Source organism: Bacillus rossius, chromosome 18, assembly GCF_032445375.1.
Source record: "Bacillus rossius redtenbacheri isolate Brsri chromosome 18, Brsri_v3, whole genome shotgun sequence".
NCBI lineage: Eukaryota > Metazoa > Arthropoda > Insecta > Phasmatodea > Bacillidae > Bacillus > Bacillus rossius.
Genome location: NC_086345.1, coordinates 11,977,756 through 12,001,260, shown reverse-complemented (window position 1 = coordinate 12,001,260; position 23,505 = coordinate 11,977,756). Strand labels below are relative to the sequence as shown.

At 39.2% G+C, this 23,505-nt stretch overlaps 1 protein-coding gene across 3 annotated transcripts in view; it reads right to left on the bottom strand.

Annotated features, from left to right (window-relative positions):
* Positions 1 to 23,505, bottom strand: part of LOC134541322 (epidermal growth factor-like protein 7) — a 186,803-nt gene that overhangs the window by 11,292 nt on the left and 152,006 nt on the right. For 2 of the 3 annotated variants that reach the window (XM_063384727.1, XM_063384726.1), the window contains 5 exons: positions 14,231 to 14,356; positions 12,440 to 12,558; positions 7,610 to 7,708; positions 5,259 to 5,381; positions 2,604 to 2,677 (listed from right to left, as the gene is read on the bottom strand). In XM_063384727.1, the coding sequence (XP_063240797.1) occupies positions 2,604 to 2,677; positions 5,259 to 5,381; positions 7,610 to 7,708; positions 12,440 to 12,558; positions 14,231 to 14,356 (541 nt within the window). The remainder of the gene's footprint in view (positions 1 to 2,603; positions 2,678 to 5,258; positions 5,382 to 7,609; positions 7,709 to 12,439; positions 12,559 to 14,230; positions 14,357 to 23,505) is intronic. The other variant, XM_063384729.1, reaches the window with a different exon arrangement.

The window sequence follows — 23,505 nt, the reverse complement described above, 5'->3', positions numbered from 1 at the left end:
TGGATGGTCGTCCTCCCGTGGAACATCTGCGTGTTGCGGTTGGCCTGTCCTCCCGGCAAGTCTTCTCGACAGTTTCGCGCGTTTTGGCTGACACAATGGAATGGTCGGGGTGGCAACGTTACTGGTCATGTGATAACCAACCCTCCTTTCTTCTCCGCGGAAGTAGGGGCAACTCTGACATTCTGGTTCGTTCGCGAACAAAGGGGAAGTGCACCAGAGGGTATATATACACCCCTGACTTCGGCAGATCAGGCAGAATTGGTAGTCAGCGATGCTAACCGCACGGCCAAGGAATGGGAGTACCACGTCTTCAGGAATTTCATCCTGCCGCCGCCCTGCCCACACCGCCTGAAGAACGTCACTATTCCCGACTACGCACTATCGCCAGTGTTGTACTTAGTCCCTGTGACTGGTAACAGGAACCTTAACTCTACTCTGGAATCGGACTTAGCCCTGTCGTCGACCAGGGATCCCGGAGTGTTGTTGCTGTTGAGACTGGCAAAGTGAAGAAGGTAACCGTCAGCGACTTGAAGTGCCAAATCGTGCTGCAGTTTTGGGCCCTGTGGGAGATGCCCCAGTAGCACCAGAAGTCGTAACAATGCTCGCCGTCGATGTGTCAAATTTTACTCGCTGAGCGAGTAGAAAGATTGAAGGGAAGTGCAGAGGGCATATGAGCTTGAGCGCGTGACGGGAAAAAAAATCAGTGGTGGTTTGTTTGAGGCGGGCTTTGATGCGGCAGTGTGTACGTGCGACCGACTGTTGACAGTTTTTCTTCCCGACTACTGAATTCAGACCTCCGAGCAGCCGTTGTGTTTCGCTGGTGCTTGGGTGCGAATACTACTGAACACTTGTTCACACTAATTGGACCGAGTGTGACTGGGGGCGGACATGCTGGTGGTTGATCAAGAGATCTGTGGCCTGTCTTTCACGTCGAACGGGTTTAACAGTGTACATGGTACGTACAATATGATTTTCTTTGACGTGACAACGTATAATCAATCGATTAACTCCGGCTGCACTCACGAAAAAGTGTCCCGTTACGCTGTGTCCCGTTACGCTCATTGTACGCTTGCACCGCATCTATCTCTCTTCCACTCGATTGGAACAACCATCGTTTTGACTTTTTCGAGGCACATTAAACTTGAAACACTCCCGTTCGTTTCCTACTTTTCCTATCATCGTCTATCCTTAACAGAATATAACAGATTGTAAGAAGTTAAATAGCAAACATGTATAAAAGTTATAGTTAAAATAATCTCTTCGTTAAAGTAATAAACATATTTGAATTAATGAGTGCAAATAAAAGTAAATTTATCAATTAAATAATTGTAGATTTCATTTCACTCCTTCTTTGTATCCATACAAAATAGTGATAATTCAATAAAAATAATTAAATTTTATTCATAAAAGTATGAAATTATTTCATCAATGTTTTGTTATGACGTTTTCACGTTAAACTATCGTCCGTAAACCGACTTTACAGACAAACATTTTTTTTTTTAAATTTTATATCTCTTTATTTTTTCAACTCCTTGCATCAATGGTTTGTCTAATCGAAAAAAATATTTTCCGACAAAGTTTTAGAATTCCCCTTAAAGGTGCATTCACAAACTGAAGTCGAGCGACAATAATCAAAAACGAAAGTTGGCAAAAGGCTTCTGGAAACTGAAGTTTGTAGACTTAACAAGCACCGTTTATGCGCAACCCCACAAAACAGTTAGTTTTTTCCGACCACAATTTGCTTGCTTGGTCAAGGGCAGGACTTGTTGGCCTGTGGTGTATAGGACTTTCGGTTTTCAGCTGCTTCGTGGTTTTTGGGCCTCTTGAACTTCAACTTGAGTCCACTGGAATCGGCGAGCTCGAAAGAAAGGAGGGGCTACGAACTTCGGGTCGCCGATTTTGTTGGCACACACGTGAAGACCAGAGTCTAAATTCCAGTGCGACACCCTAGGGTAGAATGTACAGGACACGTTTGAAAATTCAGTCAAATGAATTATTTCAATGTGGCTTCCAAAGAGATTATTGTTTATTTTATTTATATATGATCCATAATCATGCAAATGGCCAACACCTGCTTTTAGAACAATGGTAATGATAATTTAAAAATAACTGTAAGAAGAAAAGTATGCATTTGAATGAGAAAGTTTATTTTAAGCCCACGTTTGAAATTTCGTTTAATGATAGTGATAAATAAAGAAGTTCATCATGCAAGAACTACAGCAAACACTTATATTTACTATTAAAAATGAAAGTTTTTCATTAATAAATTAAAAATTTATCGACAGCTGGATATAAAAATTAAATACTTTCAATAATCTACAAATATATTTTTGTTATATTGTCAAGTATATATCAACTAGTGAAAGAATAGTGGATTTGAAGTGTCGCAGCACTTTTTCATTAACATAAACCCTATTAAATGCTACTCTTAATATACCATTATTTATATGTAATATAAAGTTTAAAAAAATTAAATACCTAAAAATCCCTTGCTGCTGCCATTGATAAAGTCAATTATCACAATTATTTGAACGAACAAATGTTTAATATGCTTGTGTATATACATTTGAGAGTTTTATTTTAATTTATTTAGTATTAGTTACCTGTTCAAGTTTCTGAACTCGTTTGGCCAAAATTTCCACTTCATTGAGATCTTTGGCTTCAGTTGCTATCCTGCCTGAAACCAGAATAATTATGTCTATAAGCCTAAATAATGATATACTATATTTTAAATGTCCTTTAGAAAATTATTAGCTATCCATTTTTAAATATGAAGTTGCTTATTCATTACTTAAATTTCTTTATAAAATCAAAAATTAAACAAATTAAAAAAAATTGAAAATTAAAAAAAAAAATTTTTTTTTAAACTTAACATAGAATCACACATACGAATAATTCACAGACATCTGTTTATAAGCAAGGTTATAGTTCGTAACATTAAGGCATAAGAATGTACCCCTGAATAAAAAATTAAAGTACACATTTTGGGCAATTCTTCTATAATTAATTCCTGGAAAATATAAGATGAGAAGGAAAAAAAAAAACTTTGTATATCACGTGTTTCCTGTTTAAAATTGATTGTCAAATAAAGCTGTACAAACTTCCACACACAAAAAAGATTGAATGGATTCAAGAACTACGTTAATGAAATCTAGATCATTCAGGCGCACAGTGTCATATCATATGTCACCTAATACTTCGAAAAAAGACTGCTTATTACATGCCACCTTAATCTGTCAGTCTTTGTCCTTCTCGTACGTCTGCCATTGTCGCACTACAATACTCCGCCTCTGTCCTTTGGGGTGGTACACATCCTTTGTACCCGAAGAAAAGATAACAGTCTTTGCTCCCAATATGGTGTGCAAAACTATTTAAATCCTAAAATTTAGTTTTTTTTTATATTTAAAAAACTATTAATCCTTAAAAAAATCTCTACAGAAAAGGAACAACTGTAAACTAAATAAAAACAGAGGTTGTGTTGGTGGCGTAGATTAAATTTGAGAGTGTGAGAAAAAAACTCTAAAAAGCTTAAAAAAACAATGGGAAATAAAAAAATTTCGTAGTTGCTGTTTTACAGTTCATACAAAAAGGTTAACACAAAATATACGTTACTTAAATTTACGTTACCTAACTTACGCGTGTCTTAAAACATGCATAATCAAGCCAAAAATAAATTAAAAAATATATATTATAATTATCAGAAAATTACAATAATAAAAAGTAGGTTAAATAGAAAACAATTATTAATAATTTACAGAATTAAATTTAGCTGGCTCTGTGAACTCTTGCTCCTCAAAACACCCAGTGAACCCGTGGTCCGGTGGAGGCCTATCCAAACCTCTGCCAGCTGTCCAGGCTAGTACCGGAGCTGTGTCGTCGCTCACCACGTCGACTCCGCATCGGACTAGAAGAACCCTTGGAGTCTGCTCCAAGCGATCGGAGCACCACCACCACCATGTACGAGTCGTACCTTTGAACATATATACTGTATAGAAGTCGCCAGCCCAGGTTAAAATTTCTAATACGATTTGAGGTAGTTGGTTAATTCACCGCCGCAATCGCCACCATCTCTAGGGCATCAACTTGTGGTGGTCCCTAGCGGACAAGTGTCGAACTCTTCAAACACCCCTTCCCCCTCCTGCTGAACGACGTTGAGCTGCAGTGAATGATGGATGAGGTGTGCGGGGGAATGACAGCGGGCGACAGTGCTGCGCTCTAACGTGTAAATAACAACTAAGACGATACAGGGCGTTAGGGCAGCGCACTGCAGCGGTGAAGTTCCCAAGCTGATCGTCATACGCTTCTGAAATACGTAGAGTAAATCCTATCCACTCGCGACTTCTATACACTATATATATTCAAAGGTCTTACCCAATCAGAATCCTGGGCCTTGGGAGGAAACCTCAGCGGGGAACCAATCACTTTCATGGATCGTTCCCGTACTACTACCACCAACTTGGCGTCTGCACGGCATGAGACCGTTCGCCAACAGGGAAACTTTCTTTTCACAGACGAGAGAGCCAAACGCCAGATCGTGCATCTTCGGGTTTTTTTTTGGTTCATTGTAAATGTGTTGATAAAAGGATAATAATGGTCAAATAAGGTTAGGTTAGCTACATTACAAATACTTTAAAACATTGTGGACGGTTGATTTGGTTAGGATAGCTACATTAAAGATAGAGGGGGAAAATAAAAGCGAGCATGAACTTCGGGGAACTTCGGGTTGTGGGTCTCTCGTCTGTGAAAAGAAGGCTTCCCTCGCCAACAAGCTAGCCGACCGCCACCAGGTTGTCCACAGTTAGTACTTTCGTACTAGATCTAGTACTTTCATAAGTTTTTTAGTGGTCAAGTACAGATATAGTACTTTTTTCTTTAATATAATATTATTACAGTAACTCCAATATGTTTTATTATTAATCGTAATTTTTTTTTAAAACTATGGAATGTATGTGTGTGTTTGGTGTGATAGGTATATTTAAGTTAGAGCATTGCAATATCATAATAACTTCCTAAATTGTTAAAACCATAACAAATTATAATTTAGTACTTTTTTTTTTTCAAATCTAGTACATTTTCTCGCCTAAGTTGGTACGAAATATTTTTTTCCTTGTGGACACCCTGGCCGCCACTCTTCAGAGTCACTCCACTGGATGTCCTCGTCTCCTCGGACTACCCTCCGGCAGGTTCACGGCCGGTTTGCTGGCGAACACAGGCGAGAGTCGCCCCTATCGCCCCGCCCCGCGCCGCGCGACACGCACCTTCGCTGCGACAGGACCGGCCGTCGGCCAGTAAGGTGAAGCCCTCCCTGCAGTGGCACTGGAAGCTGCCCGGGGTGTTGCTGCACTTCTGGTCGCACGGCTTGCTCTCGCACTCGTCGATGTCTGCACTCAGAAACACACTACTCAAACACATCACTTAGAAACACATAGGTAACTCAGAAACACATCACTTAGAAACACACTTCTCAGAAACACATAACTCAGGAACACACCACTCAGAAACACATCACTTAGAAACACACTACTCAGAAACACACTACTCAGAAACACATAACTCACAAACACACTACTCAGAAACACATCACTTAGAAACACACGACTCAGAAACACATGTCTCAGAAAAACACAACTCAGAAACACATCACTCAGAAACACACTACTCAGAAACACACTACTCAGAAACACATAACTCACAAACACACTACTCAGAAACACATCACTTAGAAACACACGACTCAGAAACACATGTCTCAGAAAAACACAACTCAGAAACACATCACTCATAAACACACTACTCAGAAACACACTACTCAGAAACACATAACTCACAAACACACTACTCAGAAACACATCACTTAGAAACACACGACTCAGAAACACATAACTCAGAAACACACTACTCAGAACACATCACTTAGAAACACAATGCTCAGAAACACATCACTTAGAAACACACTACTCAGAAACACATCACTTAGAAACACACTACTCAGAAACACATAACTCAGGAACACACCACTCCGAAACACATCACTTAGAAACACACTACTCAGAAACACACGTCTCAGAAACACACAACTCAGAAACACATCACTCAGAACAGGCACAACGTAGAAATCTCGACGAAAAAAAATCCACACAACTTAAAACTATCATAACTCAGAAACACGAACTTAGAAAATCATTAATCAGAACTATCACAACATTAGTATTTTCTCATTATGTTTATGATAGTTTGTTATAACTTTGTTGTGTTTCTGTTTTCATGTGTTCATGCTTACTACCAAAGGTTTTACTGCCATTCATAGGCATGTGGCGAAAGTTTTATAAATAAAATAAAATATTAACCTTAGAACTATCACAGCTTAGAAACACACTATTTAGAACTTAGAAAAATGTTACTTAGGAACACAAATTAGAATCACCGTAACTAAGAAACACACAAATTAGAACAGGCAGAACTTAGAATTATAGAAAAAATCCACATAACTGGCAACTGTCATAAGTTATAACGATAATAACTTAAAAGAACACAGCTTAATACTGTCATAACTCTGAAACACGAACTTAGAAAATCATAAATCAGATCTATATCAACTTAGAAACACACAACTTAGATACAACACAGCTTAGAAACACACTACTTAGAACTGTTATTAGAAACACACAGCTTAGAACAGACATAACTTAAAAAAAGTTTTATCTTACGTGTTTCTAAGTCGAGTGTTTCTGAGTTGAGTGTTTCTAAGTCATGACAGCGACCCTGCGGCAGGCACAGCGAAACAAGTAGGACCACTTCATCTCAGTTCAAACTGTTGTTGGGTTAAACCATCTTGGCTTCCAAGGATGAATCGCGTCGCATTGTACACGGTGTCCACAAAAGAAAGAAAAAAAGAGTGCGTGTTACTCAGTACACTTGATAGAAATGGAACTTCTTTGGCAATTCAAGCCTTGACTCAAAAGTACATCGTACTGAATAAATCGCCAGAGAGCGAGAAAGAGAGAAAAAAGATCATTTTCTAAAATAGCATAGTGCGTGTTTTTTATTTCATTTAATTTAAAGTATTTAAAAATCATAACCTTTTTTGTATTAATAGAAATTTGTTTGAAATAAAAATAATTTAATAAACACAAACTAACAAAATTATTACTCACGTCTAAATACCTACTCAGGTCTCAGGATATCAATAATTATTTATCAATCAATAATGATTAATAAACAATAAATATAACTAACTGTTGAAAACCTCACACCATAAAGAGTGAGTATTACCGTTCCTTTAAACAGTTTTTTTTTCCATTTGGAATACGCCAAATATCTGAACAAAATATGAAATTTATAACAGGTAGCGCTATCTATGCGGGAAATACTTGGACTATCTCAACATCGCTCTCTACACTGCTGGTTGAAAAAGGAGGAACGCGAGCGCGCTGATATAAAAAATAAAATTCAAGGCATTCACAGCTGACTGTAAAAGATGCCTATACAACAAATAAATAAATAAATAAATAAATGGTGTACCCATATTATACACATTTTGTATACAATTATACCGTCTGGCAGCCCTGCCTGATGAGAGCTGTCGAGACAGTTGCAGGACGTGTCTCACCTGTCTCACAGGAGGCGCCAGTGTATCCCGGCGGACAGGCACAGGTGTCTGGCTTGACGCATGATCCCCCATTACCGCATGTCACCGCGCAGACGGCTGCTGGAGACAAGGACGTTACACCTGACGTCCACAGACCTAAGGGGGGAGCTGAATTGTTGCCCCTTGGAAGGGCAGCCCTTCAGGATTTTTCTGACAGTGGTTAGTTTAGGTTAGGTTAGGTTAGGTTAGGTCACTTTACAAACTAACCACTGTCAGAAAAATCCTGATAGGCTGCCCTTCCAAGGAGCAACAATTCAGACAACCTTTCCAAAACACCACTGTTAATGATATTCTGATGGGCTGCCCTTACAAGGGGCAAGTTTTCAGGATTATAAAATTACGAAAATAGACAAATTTTAAGATACTTGAAGGGCTGCCCTTCCAGTCGCTTTACAAACTAACTACTGTCAGAAAAATACTAAAGGGCTTCCCATCCAAGGGGTAACAATTCAGACAACCTTTCAAAAACACTACTGTCAGAAAAATCCTGATGGGCTGCCTTTCCAATGGGCAAGTTTTCAGGATTATTTAAACACTTAAAGAAACATCTTTTCAGAAATTGGATGGGCTGCCCTTACAGTCGCTGTACAAACAAACCACTGTCAGAAAAATCCTGAAGGGCTGCCCTTCCAAGAGGCAGCATTTCAATTGCCCCGACCTAAGACCCCTTTTGTTCACGAGTTCACCCTGCCACTGCCATGTTAAAGTTTTGAAGTGAAAACTTCTTTAGCCGCGTTGAGGGATTTTTGGTAGGGGCAAAACTTATGGGTTCGCGTCACCGACATGCTAGTGACGTGTTGCGCCAGACTGGCGAATCGCAGCGGCCTTTATACTTGTATACGCATATATACACTAATTCATTGTATATACTCGACTGCATCATTTGCGTGTTGGACTCTTTTTTTGGATGGGTAAAAATTTTGTGAGTTCGCATCACCGACATGCTGTAGTAGCAGTAAGTGAAGTTAATTTGACCACCTGAATACATGACCTAGGTCTGACATCACTGGTAAGTCATAAGCTAGGTAATGAATTTTTTTTACGTAATTTTTACATACCACTGACATCTGTTGTGACTAAAAAATGATGTAAGGTTAAATTATATCATGCTGACATCGTACTGATATAATACCAAAATCATTTTCTTACGTACATTTGACGTAGAATTGATGTCATTTTACACATTTAAAAACAAAGATTTAAGTTTTCACTTGTGTTGACAGTCCCCATGACTGGCTATTTTATTTTTATTCCTAACCTAACTATAAATAAGTGTATTTGTTTGGGAGGGCCCTGGGTTAGTGAAGGCTATATGCTTCCCTGACTGAAGCCTTTACAGCTATGTTTGTTGTATCCCCGAGTGGAATGGATATCTCTTTTGCTGGTTGGGTATGTTGGAGTGTGAACATCAATTACCTAACTACTGCCCTCAGAAATATTCTTGCCATTATTTATTGTAAACTTCTCCCATAGCATACAGCTGGATACACTTTAACACAATGAAAAATGCAAGACTTAAGAATCCAAGATGGCAACCGTAACGGAAAGTGGAGCGATGACTTCATGAACATCCAAGATGGCGGCCGGGTTAATAGTATAGTTCAAAGGTCAAAATTAAAGGCCAAGTCAATTATCAATATCAAATGCCTAGGTCAATAATTGTCAAGGTCAAATGTAAAGATCAAGATAATCCAAGATGGCCGCCATGACGTCACAATCCAATATGGCGGACCCCAACGCCGCCTCAACACCCAGAACCAAGGCACAGGAGGAAAATGTATACACTACTACTATGGATTAAATTATAATCACGGACAGGAAAGAGTGTTAAAGAAAAGGGAAGTTCAAGCGAGTAATCCTCCCTTATCCACCTAAACACATAAGTACACGCAGTTCAAAGCTGAGCCACGTTATTCAATACAGGATGTGGGATTATACGAATGGTAGCAAAACTGAAATAACACCGAAATGGAAGTCGATGCACGGCATAACACTGAAATCCAAACTGAAACACGAAATTCAACAAGAGTCACCTACATAAATAAATTTAGGCTATTAGTTATTTCAACCCATACATCATTAAACTTTTTATAAAACATTGATATATATTTGATTTGAACGAAAATATTTAAACCCAAGTGAACGTTTTTAAGCAATAAAAACTAAAGTAAATAAAAGCTGTCTTTATATATACTACCATGCACCTACCGGAGGAACGTAAGCTCTCTAGCATTGCATAGCCTATTAAATATTTGGATTCATACTGAAAACAATGAGAGTTTAAATTTTCACAACAAAATCGGACAAAACTTAAAACTACAAAATCTATTGTTTTTTCTTTATGTATGTAAACAACTGAAGTTTATATTTAACATTAAAATTCACATCAAGCATACATAAATCATATATATTTACCTATATGTATATATGTATGATTTATGTATGCTTAATGTTAATGTTAATATTAATGTTAAATATAAAATTCAGTAATTTACATGCAGAAACTAAAAATAATAATAATAGATTTTGTAGTTTTAAGGTTTGTCCGATTTTGTTGTGAAAAATTTAAACTTTCATTGTTTTCAATATGAATCCAAAAATCAATAGGCTATATATATATTATGTTTCTAATGGCTAATACTTAGGGGCAGGCAATTTTCGCGAAAAGATCTGAACACTTATTAGACTGCAACAAGGTATACCCGCACCTGTGGTCTCTTCCTTGCGATTGGCGGCCTTTGCCTTATTTGGCCGAGCCACTCAGGACGCTTTTACTTCCGCACTGAATCACTGTGATTGGCGTTGTTACACTCGATATGTACCTGGGAGAAACTCACCCAATCACGAAACACAGACGATGCTATAGTGTTTTAACTTTGATCTAGTCTCGAAATCTTTTCGCGAAATTTGCATGCCCCTACTAATACTTAACCTAACAGGGGAATATTTTGTACCGTCTGTGCAGGGAAATGCACAGGAACTCGAGACTAGCTGAGTGTTAACACTGTGTTACGTGAGTTGGCCCAGTTTCCTTAAGACGCACGACCGCTGTCAGCCCACCAATCACAACAATTCTGCACGAAAACAAACGCGTCCTGAATGGCCCCTGCAGAATAGGGCTGTGCATTACCGGGTACCCGCCAGTAGGCCTAAAATAATTTGGCCTTAAATTAGGCTAAATAATTTTAGGCCATGTGACTTTATGCCAAACAATATTAGGTCAAATGACTTTAGATAAAATATCTTAATGCCAAATGACTTTAGGCGAAATAATTCTAGGTCAAATGACTTTAGGCCAAATAACTTTATGCCAAACGAATTTAGGTAAAACTAGTTTAGGTCAAATGACTTTAGGCAAAACAAATTTATGTCAAATGGTTTTAGGCCAAATATGTCTAGGCCAAACGTCTTTAGGCCAAATAATTTTAGGCCTAATGACTTTAGGTAAAAAAGTTTAGGCCAAGTGAATGTTCTGAAACAGTTTTAGTCCAAATATTTTAGGCCAAACGATGCGCTCCGGTATTACCTTGGAGACGTCCACCAATCACAATGAAGAAACCCCTGGTGCTTGGCATACCTTTTTGGTAGAGCCACGATTATTTTTTTTTGCTAATTTTTAATCACTCCAAGCTAGACTCGACTTGCCTACACAAAATATAGCATTATTTTTAGAACTCTCATTGGTTGATTACAATGTTACATCCTTTAGCAGGTATCCAAGTGATTTAATAACAAATTCTTGTATTTGTTTCTAATTGGTTAAGGGTCATGACAGGTGTGTCGAAATCACATTAATAGAATCATCAAAATGAAGCATCTGTGTTTCATGTCTGGTTAGATACACAGAAGAGAAAAAAAAATTCTGTACTTTTATAAAATATTCCTTCGTAAACAAATAGTCAAGAAATAGTTTGTGATACTACAAAAATGAATTTGTAACTTTGTACAACACATGGCCATTTTTTTGCATATATTAATTACTTTTTCGTACGAAATTTGTCGCATTTTTATTGACGCTTCATTCAAGCATATATTTTTTTAAAACCACGAAAAAGAAAAACGAATATTAATTAATTTAACTTTATTTTGTTTTATTATGTCTATGATAATCCAAATCTAGACTTACTGCGAACACAAGTTTTGTAGTGATAAGTACAGTTTTTTTTTCAAATGTAAATATACAAACTTACGCGAATATTTCTGTTCCATTTACAAAAAAAAAAATTGGTTGTCTGTAAAGTCGGTTTACGGACGATAGTTTAACGTGACAACGTCATAACAAAACATTGATGAAAAAATTGCATACTTTTATGAATAAAAATGAATAATTTTTATAGAATTATCACTATTTTGTATGGATACAAAGAACGAGTGAAATGAAATCTACAATTTAATTGATAAATTTACTTTTATTGCCACTCATTAATTCAAACGAAGAGATTATTTTAACTATAACTTTTATACATGTTTGCTACTTAACTTCTTCCAATCTGTGTTATTCTGTTAAAGATAGGACGATGATAGGAAGAGTAGGAAACGAATGGGAGTGTTTCATGTTTAATACGCCTCGAAAAAGAAAAATCGATGGTTGTTCCAATCGAGTGGAAGAGAGATAGATGCGGCGCAGCGTACAATGAGCGTAACGGGACACAGCGTAACGGGACAATGTGCGTAACGGGACATTTTTTCGTGCGTGCAGGCGGCGTTAATCGATTTATTAGACGTTGTCACGTCAAAAAAAATTACAGTGTAACAGAAGGTTCGGATGCGAGTGGTGCAGTGAAACCGTACCTATCATGCAGCCCGTGTTGAACTTGCTGAGCTGCGTCCAGCCGGGACAGCAGTGGTAGGACGTCTGTCGGGTCGGCTGCGTGTCGTACACAGTCCTGTACGCCGTGTGGTACACCGCCCTGCGAACACGGCGCACACGACACTGGCCCTTACTGCCTACCGCGCTGCATCCGACTGCACTCGACCGACTGGTGCAACCACGTCAATGGAATCAACAGGCAAGTTGGGTTCAGAATGACTACCGCCTGGAACGCTCTAATTCGCCATGATCATGAACGGCCACCGTACAAGAGCTAGTGAACGGCAGCACAGACCTGACTGCGTGGGGGCCGGTGAACGGCAGCACTGACCTGACTGCGTGGGGGCCGGTGAAAGGCAGCACCGACCTGACTGCGTGGGGGCCAGTGAACGGCAGCACTGACCTGACTGCGTGGGGGCCGGTGAACAGCAGCACCGACCTGACTGCGTGGTGGGCAGTGAACGGCAGCACTGACCTGACTGCGTGGGGGCCGGTGAACAGCAGCACCGACCTGACTGCGTGGTGGGCAGTGAACGGCAGCACTGACCTGACTGCGTGGGTACCAATGAACGGCAGCACTGACCTGACTGCGTGGGGGCCGGTGAACGGCAGCACCGACCTGACTTCGTGGGGGCCGGTGAACGGCAGCACCGACCTGACTGCGTGGGGGCCAGTGAACGGCAGCACCGACCTGACTGCGTGGTGGGCAGTGAACGGTAGCACTGACCTGACTGCGTGGGGGCCAGTGAACGGCAGCACTGACCTGACTGCGTGGGGGCCGGTGAACGGCAGCACTGACCTGACTGCGTGGGGGCCGGTGAACGGCAGCACCGACCTGACTGCGTGGGGGCCAGTGAACGGCAGAACTGACCTGACTGCGTGGGGGCCAGTGAACGGTAGCACCGACCTGACTGCGTGGGTACCAGTGAACGGCAGCACTGACCTGACTGCGTGGGGGCCAGTGAACGGCAGAACTGACCTGACTGCGTGGGGGCCAGTGAACGGTAGCACCGACCTGACTGCGTGGGTACCAGTGAACGGCAGCACTGACCTGACTGCGTGGGGGCCGGTGAACGGCAGCACCGACCTGACTGCGTGGGGGCCAGTGAACGGCAGCACCGACCTGACTGCGTGGTGGGCAGTGAACGGCAGCACAGACCTGACTGCGTGGGGGCCAGTGAACGGCAGCACTGACCTGACTGCGTGGGGGCCGGTGAAAGGCAGCACCGACCTGACTGCGTGGGGGCCAGTGAACGGCAGCACTGACCTGACTGCGTGGGGGCCGGTGAACAGCAGCACCGACCTGACTGCGTGGTGGGCAGTGAACGGCAGCACTGACCTGACTGCGTGGGGGCCGGTGAACAGCAGCACCGACCTGACTGCGTGGTGGGCAGTGAACGGCAGCACCGACCTGACTGCGTGGTGGGCAGTGAACGGCAGCACCGACCTGACTGCGTGGGGGCCAGTGAACGGCAGCACCGACCTGACTGCGTGGTGGGCAGTGAACGGCAGAACTGACCTGACTGCGTGGGGGCCGGTGAACGGCAGCACTGACCTGACTGCGTGGGGGCCAGTGAACGGCAGCACCGACCTGACTTCGTGGGGGCCGGTGAACGGCAGCACCGAAAGTGACTGCGTGGGGGCCAGTGAACGGCAGCACCGACCTGACTGCGTGGTGGGCAGTGAACGGTAGCACTGACCTGACTGCGTGGGGGCCAGTGAACGGCAGCACTGACCTGACTGCGTGGGGGCCGGTGAACGGCAGCACTCACCTGACTGCGTGGCACACTTGGTTGTTCTCACAGGGCTGCGTGTAGGTCTTGTAGGAGCGCTTGCTGTACGGCTGCCGCCTGGCCACAGTCTGGGAGACATCCTTGTGGTGCGAGCACACGTGTCTCCTGGAGAAATAAAATGGAACACGCTTCAGTGAGAACGCACCCTAAAGAGTTCGAACAGCTAAACTTTCCAGCATTTCTAATAAAAAAAAAGTTGTCCATAAAGTCGGTTTACGGACGATAGTTTAACGTGACGTCATAAAAAAACATTGATGAAATGATTGATCCAGAAGAAAAGGAAATATAATATTCGGCCTGAGACTGAGCCGTAATAGATTTTTGCAACCAAAAATATTAAATTGCATTAAAAATATTATATTTTTGAGGAAGAATTTTTTTTTTTAATTTTCTATCTTTTGTATGATAAAATCTACTTATGCATACTTTTATGAATAAAATTGAATCACTATTATTGAATTATCACTATTTTGTATGGATACAAAGAAGGTGTGAAATGAAATGTAAACTTTAATTAATAAATTAACTTTTATTTGCATTCATTAATTCAAATATATTTATTACTTTTGAATGTTGCGTGCGACGTATTTTTTTTACAAGTACAAAAAAAAATTTCGCAGCTGCCGGGATTCGAACCGACAACCTTAGAATTGGAAGGTAGCGATGCTAATCGCACGGCCACGAAACCACACTTGAAAAATATTAATTTCAGATGTTATAATATAATATTTATAAAAATTTTGTTCACGGTAGGGGAATAATATTATTTCGTTTTTATAACACGATTTTATAACAAATACGCATCCCAAATACACCAAACTTATTTATAATGTGTTACAATATTTTTTAAAACATTGTGCAAAAGATCCCGGGTATAATTTGAATTATTATGTGTAACTGTAAAACACCATTGTTGGTTCAAAACGTATTTGAATATTCAACATTACTTTTAAATAACAGTACCGATTGTGCTGAAAATCGGTGGACGATCGTTAAATTACATAATATTAATAATTCAAACGACGAAAATATGATTGAAAAGTCAAATCGCTGGTTGTTCCAATCGAGTGGAAGAAAGATGCCACGCATGCGTACAATGAGCAAACAGGACACATCCGTAGTGGGACATCCGTAGTGGGACACTTTTTCGTGCGTGCAGCCGGCTTTCGTCGATTTATTAGACGTTGTCACGTCAAAAAAAAATGTTGTGTGGAGTCCATGCGCAATAGAAGTGAAACTTATTGCGTGTTAGGTACAGATAGAGATAAATTATTAGCATTTTTTTATCGAACAAGAGATAATAATTGAGAATAGTAACGATGTGGGTATGATCTCAGTAGTATACGTTGGCCGGAGCTGGCCCTGGTTGAGAATGGGTTCAATGACCGACCGCCAGGATGTCACGACGTCCATCTTGAATGATGAAATCACAATTGCACTTTTAGTTATGGTTTCTACATTGGATGACATCATGGCGGCAATCTTGGATGACTTTGACCTTTGACCTCAGTCGCCATCTTGGAATCGGGCACCCCAATCCTCGAACTTTGCAATTTATAGTTAGGCCGTCATTTTGTATGTGTATGGTGGCACCGCTGCACTTTTCGTTACGGCCACCATCTTGAAATTCAGTATTTTTTAAGGTATAAACTCAAGGAAAATATTAATATTAATGAAAAAATTTAATAAAAAATCATTGCGACATTTTAAAATCTGTCTGCCATCTTGAAAATATATAATTATTAACATAAATATCTAAACATTAAAGAATCATACAAAAATTATTAATACAATTAAAATAACTGTACTCATGTCATTGAGTCCTCGGTTCAAACCAGGCGAGGTCATTCGATTATAAATGGCGAGGGATTCTTCTTCTATGGAAACCACCAGCAGACTGACCTCCCACCACTAATTTTAAGGCAGATATTAAATCGGCCAGTATGAAATCATGGCGGCCAAATTGCTTTCGGTAGTTGGAAGCCACCATTTGGGATTCGACATATTGTTTTCGTCTTATAGAGGTCGCTGTCACCATATTAGTTTAAATTTTGTCTGCTAGAGTGCAGCAATTATTTATTAACAGTCAACTGTCATGATATCCGCCATCTTGTCGGCCATTTAGGCAACCATCTTGAAATCTGTAATTCTTAAGTTAGAAATTTGAAAAAAATTCCCAAAAATCATTGAAAAAATCACTCATGAATATAATGCTTAATTCGATCGGATACAGTGCCTGGTTCAATACTTGATCAAAACAAAAAAGATAACGTAATTTCTGGCTAAATAATTACGTATTTACAAGATGGCATCCAAATTTCAATATGGCGGACACCACAGCAATAATAAAAACTACATTCTAGCGGACAACAATTAAACTAACATGATGGCAACGCACTCTAGCAAATGGCATGTGTACTACATGACACTAGTGCTCCTTGTATCGATTACTGAAAACAAGATGGCGACAGCGCTCTCTAGCAGAGGCCATGTTTGTTAACTAACGCTCCTGGTAGCAAATATTTAAAATAAATATGGCAGCTCGGTCTCGAATAGACGATGCTATTATTCCTTTAAATTAAAAAAAATTACAAGTACGAATATGTGTGTTATTTTTATATACCTCATTTAATTCCGAGTCTGGTAAATGTATCGATTGTCATGCGGTTAAAGGCATACGTTTTCCAACCTAGAGGCCAGAGCTTCGATGGTTCGAATCAATGAACTTCCAATGTATTTCATATAAAAAAAAATTAATTTAATATGTCGATAAGGGCCATAATAACTCTGGTAGGTAATGGAACGTCAACTTTATGTGATGAGACAGAGCGAGGAGTAAACAGCAGAAACAAAGACATTGGTATCCAAGATGGCGGCCTCCAGCAGACAAAAACAAAATGTCGGACATGATATCAGAATACAAAAAAAATGGCTTTGAAATCAAATCCAAAATTGCGGACATGTTACTAGAATTAAAAATGGCGACCACAAAGAAAATTGCAATGTTCTATAAACCAAGATGACGGCCCGAACGAAAAAGTGCAGCATTAGTGCGCGGGGCGCTCGATTTAAAGATGGTGGATCCAAAATGGCCGCCGTGACGTCGGGATCCACAGACCAAATCCCGGCATCGGAAAACCAGTGCCAGAAAATACATTTGTACACTACTTTAAATGAACTGCAATTATTAAACATTCCAATATCTTTTCCAAGACTTGAAAAAAAAAATTATGCGCCAAACTTCGTAAGAAATAACTCAGTATTTCATGTGTGCAAAAAGGAACCACAGCCACGTTTTGTACAAAGTTACAATAATATCTCATTCATCCATTTGAACACATCCTGTGTTTAGTTTACGTTGTCGTGTTTCCCCCGTATCTGTTCTCGGAGCCTATAAACTGTCGCTGGAATTATACAAGCGCCGTGGTGCCCGGAACCACGTGCCATATTTTCGCCCCACTTCTTTTCGGTTTTCTTTTTTTTTTTTGTATCTCTCCTCCGCCATCTCCGGAGAACGGAGAGCCGAGTGTTTGCGCATGCGCACGCAGTGTCAACAAACGGCCCCGCGACGAGACCAGGCAACAAGGTGAGCACTATGCCATCCTTCTCCTTCGTCCGTCTCTATCTCGACAAGCAGGTCTCGCGCCAACAGCCGACCATAGAGTCGTTATTATCAAGTGGCGTGACTGTTTACGCTTCCAGGCTGGACTAAAAAATTTTCGGCACGCACAGAACGTGTCGATGTTTCGAATGACAAACTTCATCTGTGGGCTCATCACTAGAGACCGGAAGAAAACAAACCGCGTATTTATTTGTCCACTGCCTCAACAACATAAACTCATTTAGCCGTAAACAAACACGAATTTTTTCTTTGCTAGGAAATATCCGTCAAAATTTTGTCAGTTCAACTTTTTTGTTTTGTTACGTGTTTTAACGGACAAACCTGACAAACTTGAGCTTTGGGTTCATCACTAGAGACCGGAAAAAAACCACGGTTTTATTTGTCCACTGCCTCAACAAAATATACTCATTTCGTCGTAAACAAACACGTACTTTTTAACTAGGAAATATTTTATTGATCCATCAAAATTTGGTAAATTCAACTTTTTTTTTGCTGTCACGTGTTTCTACTAACAAATCTGACAAACTTCAGCTTTGGGTTCATCACTAGAGACCGGAAAAAAACCGCGGTTTTATTTGTCCACTGCCTCAACAAAATATACCCATTTCGTCGTAAACAAACACGTACTTTTTAACTAGGAAATATTTTATTGATCCATCAAAATTTTGTCAATTCAACTTTATATTTTGTCACGTGTTTCAACTAACAAACATAACAAACTTCAGCTGTGGGCTGATCACTAGAGACCGGAAAAAACCCGCGGATTTATTCTTCCACTGCCTCAACACAATATACTCATTTCGCCGTAAACAAACACGTATTTTTTGCTAGGAAATATTTTTTATCCATCAAAATTATGCCAGATCAACCTTTTTATTTTGTCAGTTCAATCTTTTATTTTGTCACTTGTTTCAACTGACAAACTGACAAACTTGACAAACTTCAGCTGTGGGCTGATCACTAGAGACCGGAAAAAACCCGCGGATTTATTCTTCCACTGCCTCAACACAATATACTAATTTTGCCGTAAACAAATACGTATTTTTTTTGCTAGGAAATATTTTGTTGATCCATCAAAATTTTATCAATTCAACTTTTTTATTTTGTCACAAACAAATATATATATATTGCTACAGTGCAATTATGTTTACCTTTGCCTCGCTTCCGCGATAAGACATTTTATCTGATGTAATGTGAGCCAATAGGAAAACACTTAACCAAGAATGTGTCGAATTACGGACAACCCTGTCGAGACGTCTCACAAGCCAGCAGCCATAAAACAGGTGACATTTTCCCGAGTATTAGAGGATATTGGAGTCTGCCCTTGAGTCCAATGAAATCGCGAATTATTCCCATCCCTAACCATCACGAAAAAATTTAGTTTAAAACATATTAACGTCTAAAGTGCTTCCTAAGGCTTTTATACCACTTTGAATTTGGAGCCGAACAATAATTTTTATTGCAGTTAATAAATAAATAATTTAGGAAGAAACATTAAGCACCTTACAAACTTTTACAGCCCCCCTAAATACTTCATTGATATCAAGCGATGTAAAATCTTCATATCCCATAATTTTTTTCTCAAGTGAATATTACTGGCTATGCCTAAAGACCTGAAAAATTAGCATAATTTTTTTTGGTGCCAGTTTAGACAACACAAGCTGTACACAAATTCTCTTCGGGTAGGGCATGATTCGGACAGATGCTTTGCAAGTTATTTTTTATTTTGGTAGAGAATAATATTAGGCGGATACTATGTGCAGAAAACAAGGCTTGAAGCATATATACATCTGATTCACGTTAGAAAACAAGGCTTGAAGCATATAAACATCTGATTCACGTTGATGCTTGGATACCGAGTTCTTGTCACACTCTGAATGGACCTGAATCACTTATAAAAAAAAAGGGGAAGTAGTTACCCCAAATACACCACAGATAGCACAGGACAGCTCAAAAATTTTTGACGTGAAATCCCGATCTTGTTTTCACGTCAGTTAGATATATGGTAGACGGCATGCCCAATATGAACCATGGAGGTATTAGACTTACCTCCATGGAATGAACTATGAATTGGTTTCACGCATGTGGTACTGGCATTATGGCAACAGAAATAACTTTATTTTTTCTTAGGAAAAAAAACTTGTTGTAATCATTATAGGTACACAGAAAAATTATACGAGAAAATTAACCTCCATTGCTTGAAATTTCTTAAAAAAAGTTTATCATGTTTGACACCAGATAACATAATATTTAACAATTTATCTATAAAATATTTTCGTAGTCACCTCTTGCCAGTGAGCTATTTTTCACATTATCGTCTGTGTAGTTAATATACAGCTGTCCGGTATTAATCTTTATACAGTATTTGGTTGCTCCAATCGCTTTTACTTTGTCCTTTGGACGTGGCCTTGTTATCAACCAAAGAGCACTGCAAACTGATTAAATCTATCCATGTTGAGTCCAGCTTGAGTTTAAACGAATCTGCGCAGTAAAATTCCCTTTAGTTATATAAATCTACTTATCAAGTTACTTGCTTGAATGAGCCTACTTTTCTTTATAACTTGCTAAGTAAAAGTATGAATAGTAAAAGCTACCCGGTCAAAAATGTTTGCCGCATAAGCCTTGATAGCTTCCCCTCCCCCTCCAAAAAAAATATTTTCGTGTTTTATTTTAATTTTTAATTTTTTTTTTCAAACAGTTGATTTATAAAGAATTGCGTAGCAAAAATCTGTTGTCACATCAACTAATAATTTTCTGCAGAGCAGGGATTTTACCACTTTTGAAGGGAAAAAAAAGGCTATCGTCAACTGTTCTCAGCTTGAAGTTTAATTCTGGGACACTCTGTATAAGGTTCGGAGTGTCGAACACAATGACGGCACGTGACGATGTCAGTTAGGCAGAGCTGTTGTGTTAGAGAACGGCCACGTTTTTCCAGAGGATATCTAGTCAAATAAAGTCGGTTTACGGACGATAGTTTAACGTGACGTCATAACAAAACATTGATGAAATGATTGCATACTTTTATGAACAAAATGGAATAATTTTTTTTGAATTATAACTATTTTGTATGGATACAAAGAAGGAGTGAAATGAAATCTACAATTTAATTGAAAAATTTACTTTTATTTGCACTCATTAATTCAAATATGTTTATTACTTTAACGAACAGATTATTTTAACTATAACTTTTATACATGTTTGCTATTTAAGAAGGAAACGGATGGGAGTGTTTCAAGTTTAATGTGCCTCGAAAAAGTCAAATCGATGGTTGTTCCAATCGAGTGGAAGAGAGATAGATGCGGCGCAAGCATACAATGAGCGTAACGGGACAAAGCGTAACGGGGCAATGTGCGTAACGGGACAATGAGTCATCTTTTTTCGTGCGTGCAGCCGGCGTTCATCGAGTTATTAGACGTTGTCACGTCAAAAAACTTCCACTAACCATAATTTACAGAAGATATATACTGTTATCAGTTGCTTAATCGCAACCCAATCCGAAGGTGGGGCGAGCATTATATAATGTAGCTTTTTCTTTCTCGGCAACTGGTTCATTTTTGTTCTATGTTGAGAACTTAATATTACAGAAATGGATGGGCCATTACAAACTTATTTATAATTTATATATTAGGAAAGTAATTAAAATATTACAATTACATAAATTTATTTTTATTAAACATTATTTTAGTCATAGTAAGAGGCATGGCAAGTTTGTGGATACATTTGGCCAGCTAGCTAGAATGCAAACCTTCATGTTACCGCTTAGTTTTCGGTATACGGCATTTGGTAGGAGCGATTTTGTGAAAATGCATTGGAAGTAAACGAACTGAAATGTGCAACAAAGATGGCGGACCCACGGGTAGCAACGTAAACCCGTATATAGTCACTTTCGTAAACATTAGTGTACATACCAAACGTTGCGGTGTGATACCATTATGGAGTATATTTGGTAAATTAAACATTCACAGTCAAAATATATCTGGAGTTTTAAAATACCTTAGAAAACTGGCATTGCTTTTATTATAAGCATATTTATTATCATTGCAAAACGTGAACGAGCTCGCTTGTTAGCCTCGAGAGAAGTGGTTCGAATCTCATCAATGGAAATATTTCATTTTTTTTTAAATTACATTACAATATAATAATATTGAATAACCTCAACTAAGTTAAGGTTTGTCTGTAGTAATTGTTAACAGATTGATTTCAGTCGTTTACAAGCAAAAAACAAATATACAAATATACACTTAGTGTTATATTATGTGTTTAAATTTTTTTACGTATATATTTTAGTAATGCTCTTGAAGTATAACTTCTAACGGGTGAAGAAACTTTAGAGAATCAACTGTTTGATTATTTTAAAAAGATAAACAGCTATTTAAATATTAGTTACTGTCGAAATGTTTATTTGCAACACGAACAACATGAGAGCCAATGAATTTGCTCGATACCGATGTTAAATGTTTACACATCACTGGCGAATACTGAAAGACTGCCCAATTTTTTTAAAATGTTTTTTTTGAAAGGAACTTTCTAGGAATAGTCGTAAAAATTCCGTCATGAAGTGAGTGAGCATGGTTAAAAAAAAAAGTTAATATATCAACGAGGAAACACAGTAAAATTTTTTAATTAAAATTAAAAACGTTTTGCTATTCGTATAAAGAACGTGACAATGATTGCACACACCCAACCCATAAATTATCATCTCCATAATATACCGTACTTAACGAACCCTGCCTTTAACGATTACAAAAAAAGTAAAAAATTAAATTGTGAAGATGCACAAACGTGAATTATTCGAGTGTCTTAGTAGCATATTTTCTTTTTTTTTTTTCGCGAAAAGATTTAGAGACTTGCGGTGTCTTAAAGGAGGCTTCGTCAGGGGTGTGTATGTATGTCAGTGAAGCGGGATGATAAGCGCGACGCTCGCTGGTGCTTCTAGCGCGGTGTCTCCTCTGGACTGGCGCGCAGTCTTCTCGTCGTGCACATGAGCGGTTACTGTGACACTACACGGCGGAGAAATGAAGATAAAGGTGTAACGCAAGTCCCTTAAGTGCTTTCAAGAATCTGTACCGGTTGTTTTAGGCCTAAAAATTACTCTGAAAACACGCGTTTTAGCCATTTTTAACTCTTCCACAAATCCATTTTATAAACTTAATCCGAAATCAAAAGTACTTATCGGCACTCAGCGAACTCTTAAATGCTTTTCGTGAGCAGACCCCACTCGGATGTATTGAGTAGTTTTGTAATCGCTTTGTTTCTCCCGAAGCTCTGCGCACCGTGTGTGTGCCCGGGTAGACGGGGTCTTAAGAGGCCACTCCAGTGTTTCAGGGGCACTACGCAACCCGCGTTAACCTCATAACATTCAATGCTATTTTCATTTTGCTTATAACTTATTAACTGATATAGATTTCGAAATGATGCTTGCTTGATATGTAAGACAACGATGCTCTTATCAAAGCCCCTTTCTTCAAAAACGTGCATAAATTATGGTTTTATACTAATCTTTACTAATATGCATAAGTGTATTGTCAAGGTTTGAACCATAATTTATGCACATTTTTGAAGAAAGGGGCTTTGATAAGAGCATCGTTGTCTTACATATCAAGCAAGCATCATTTCGAAATCTATATTAGTT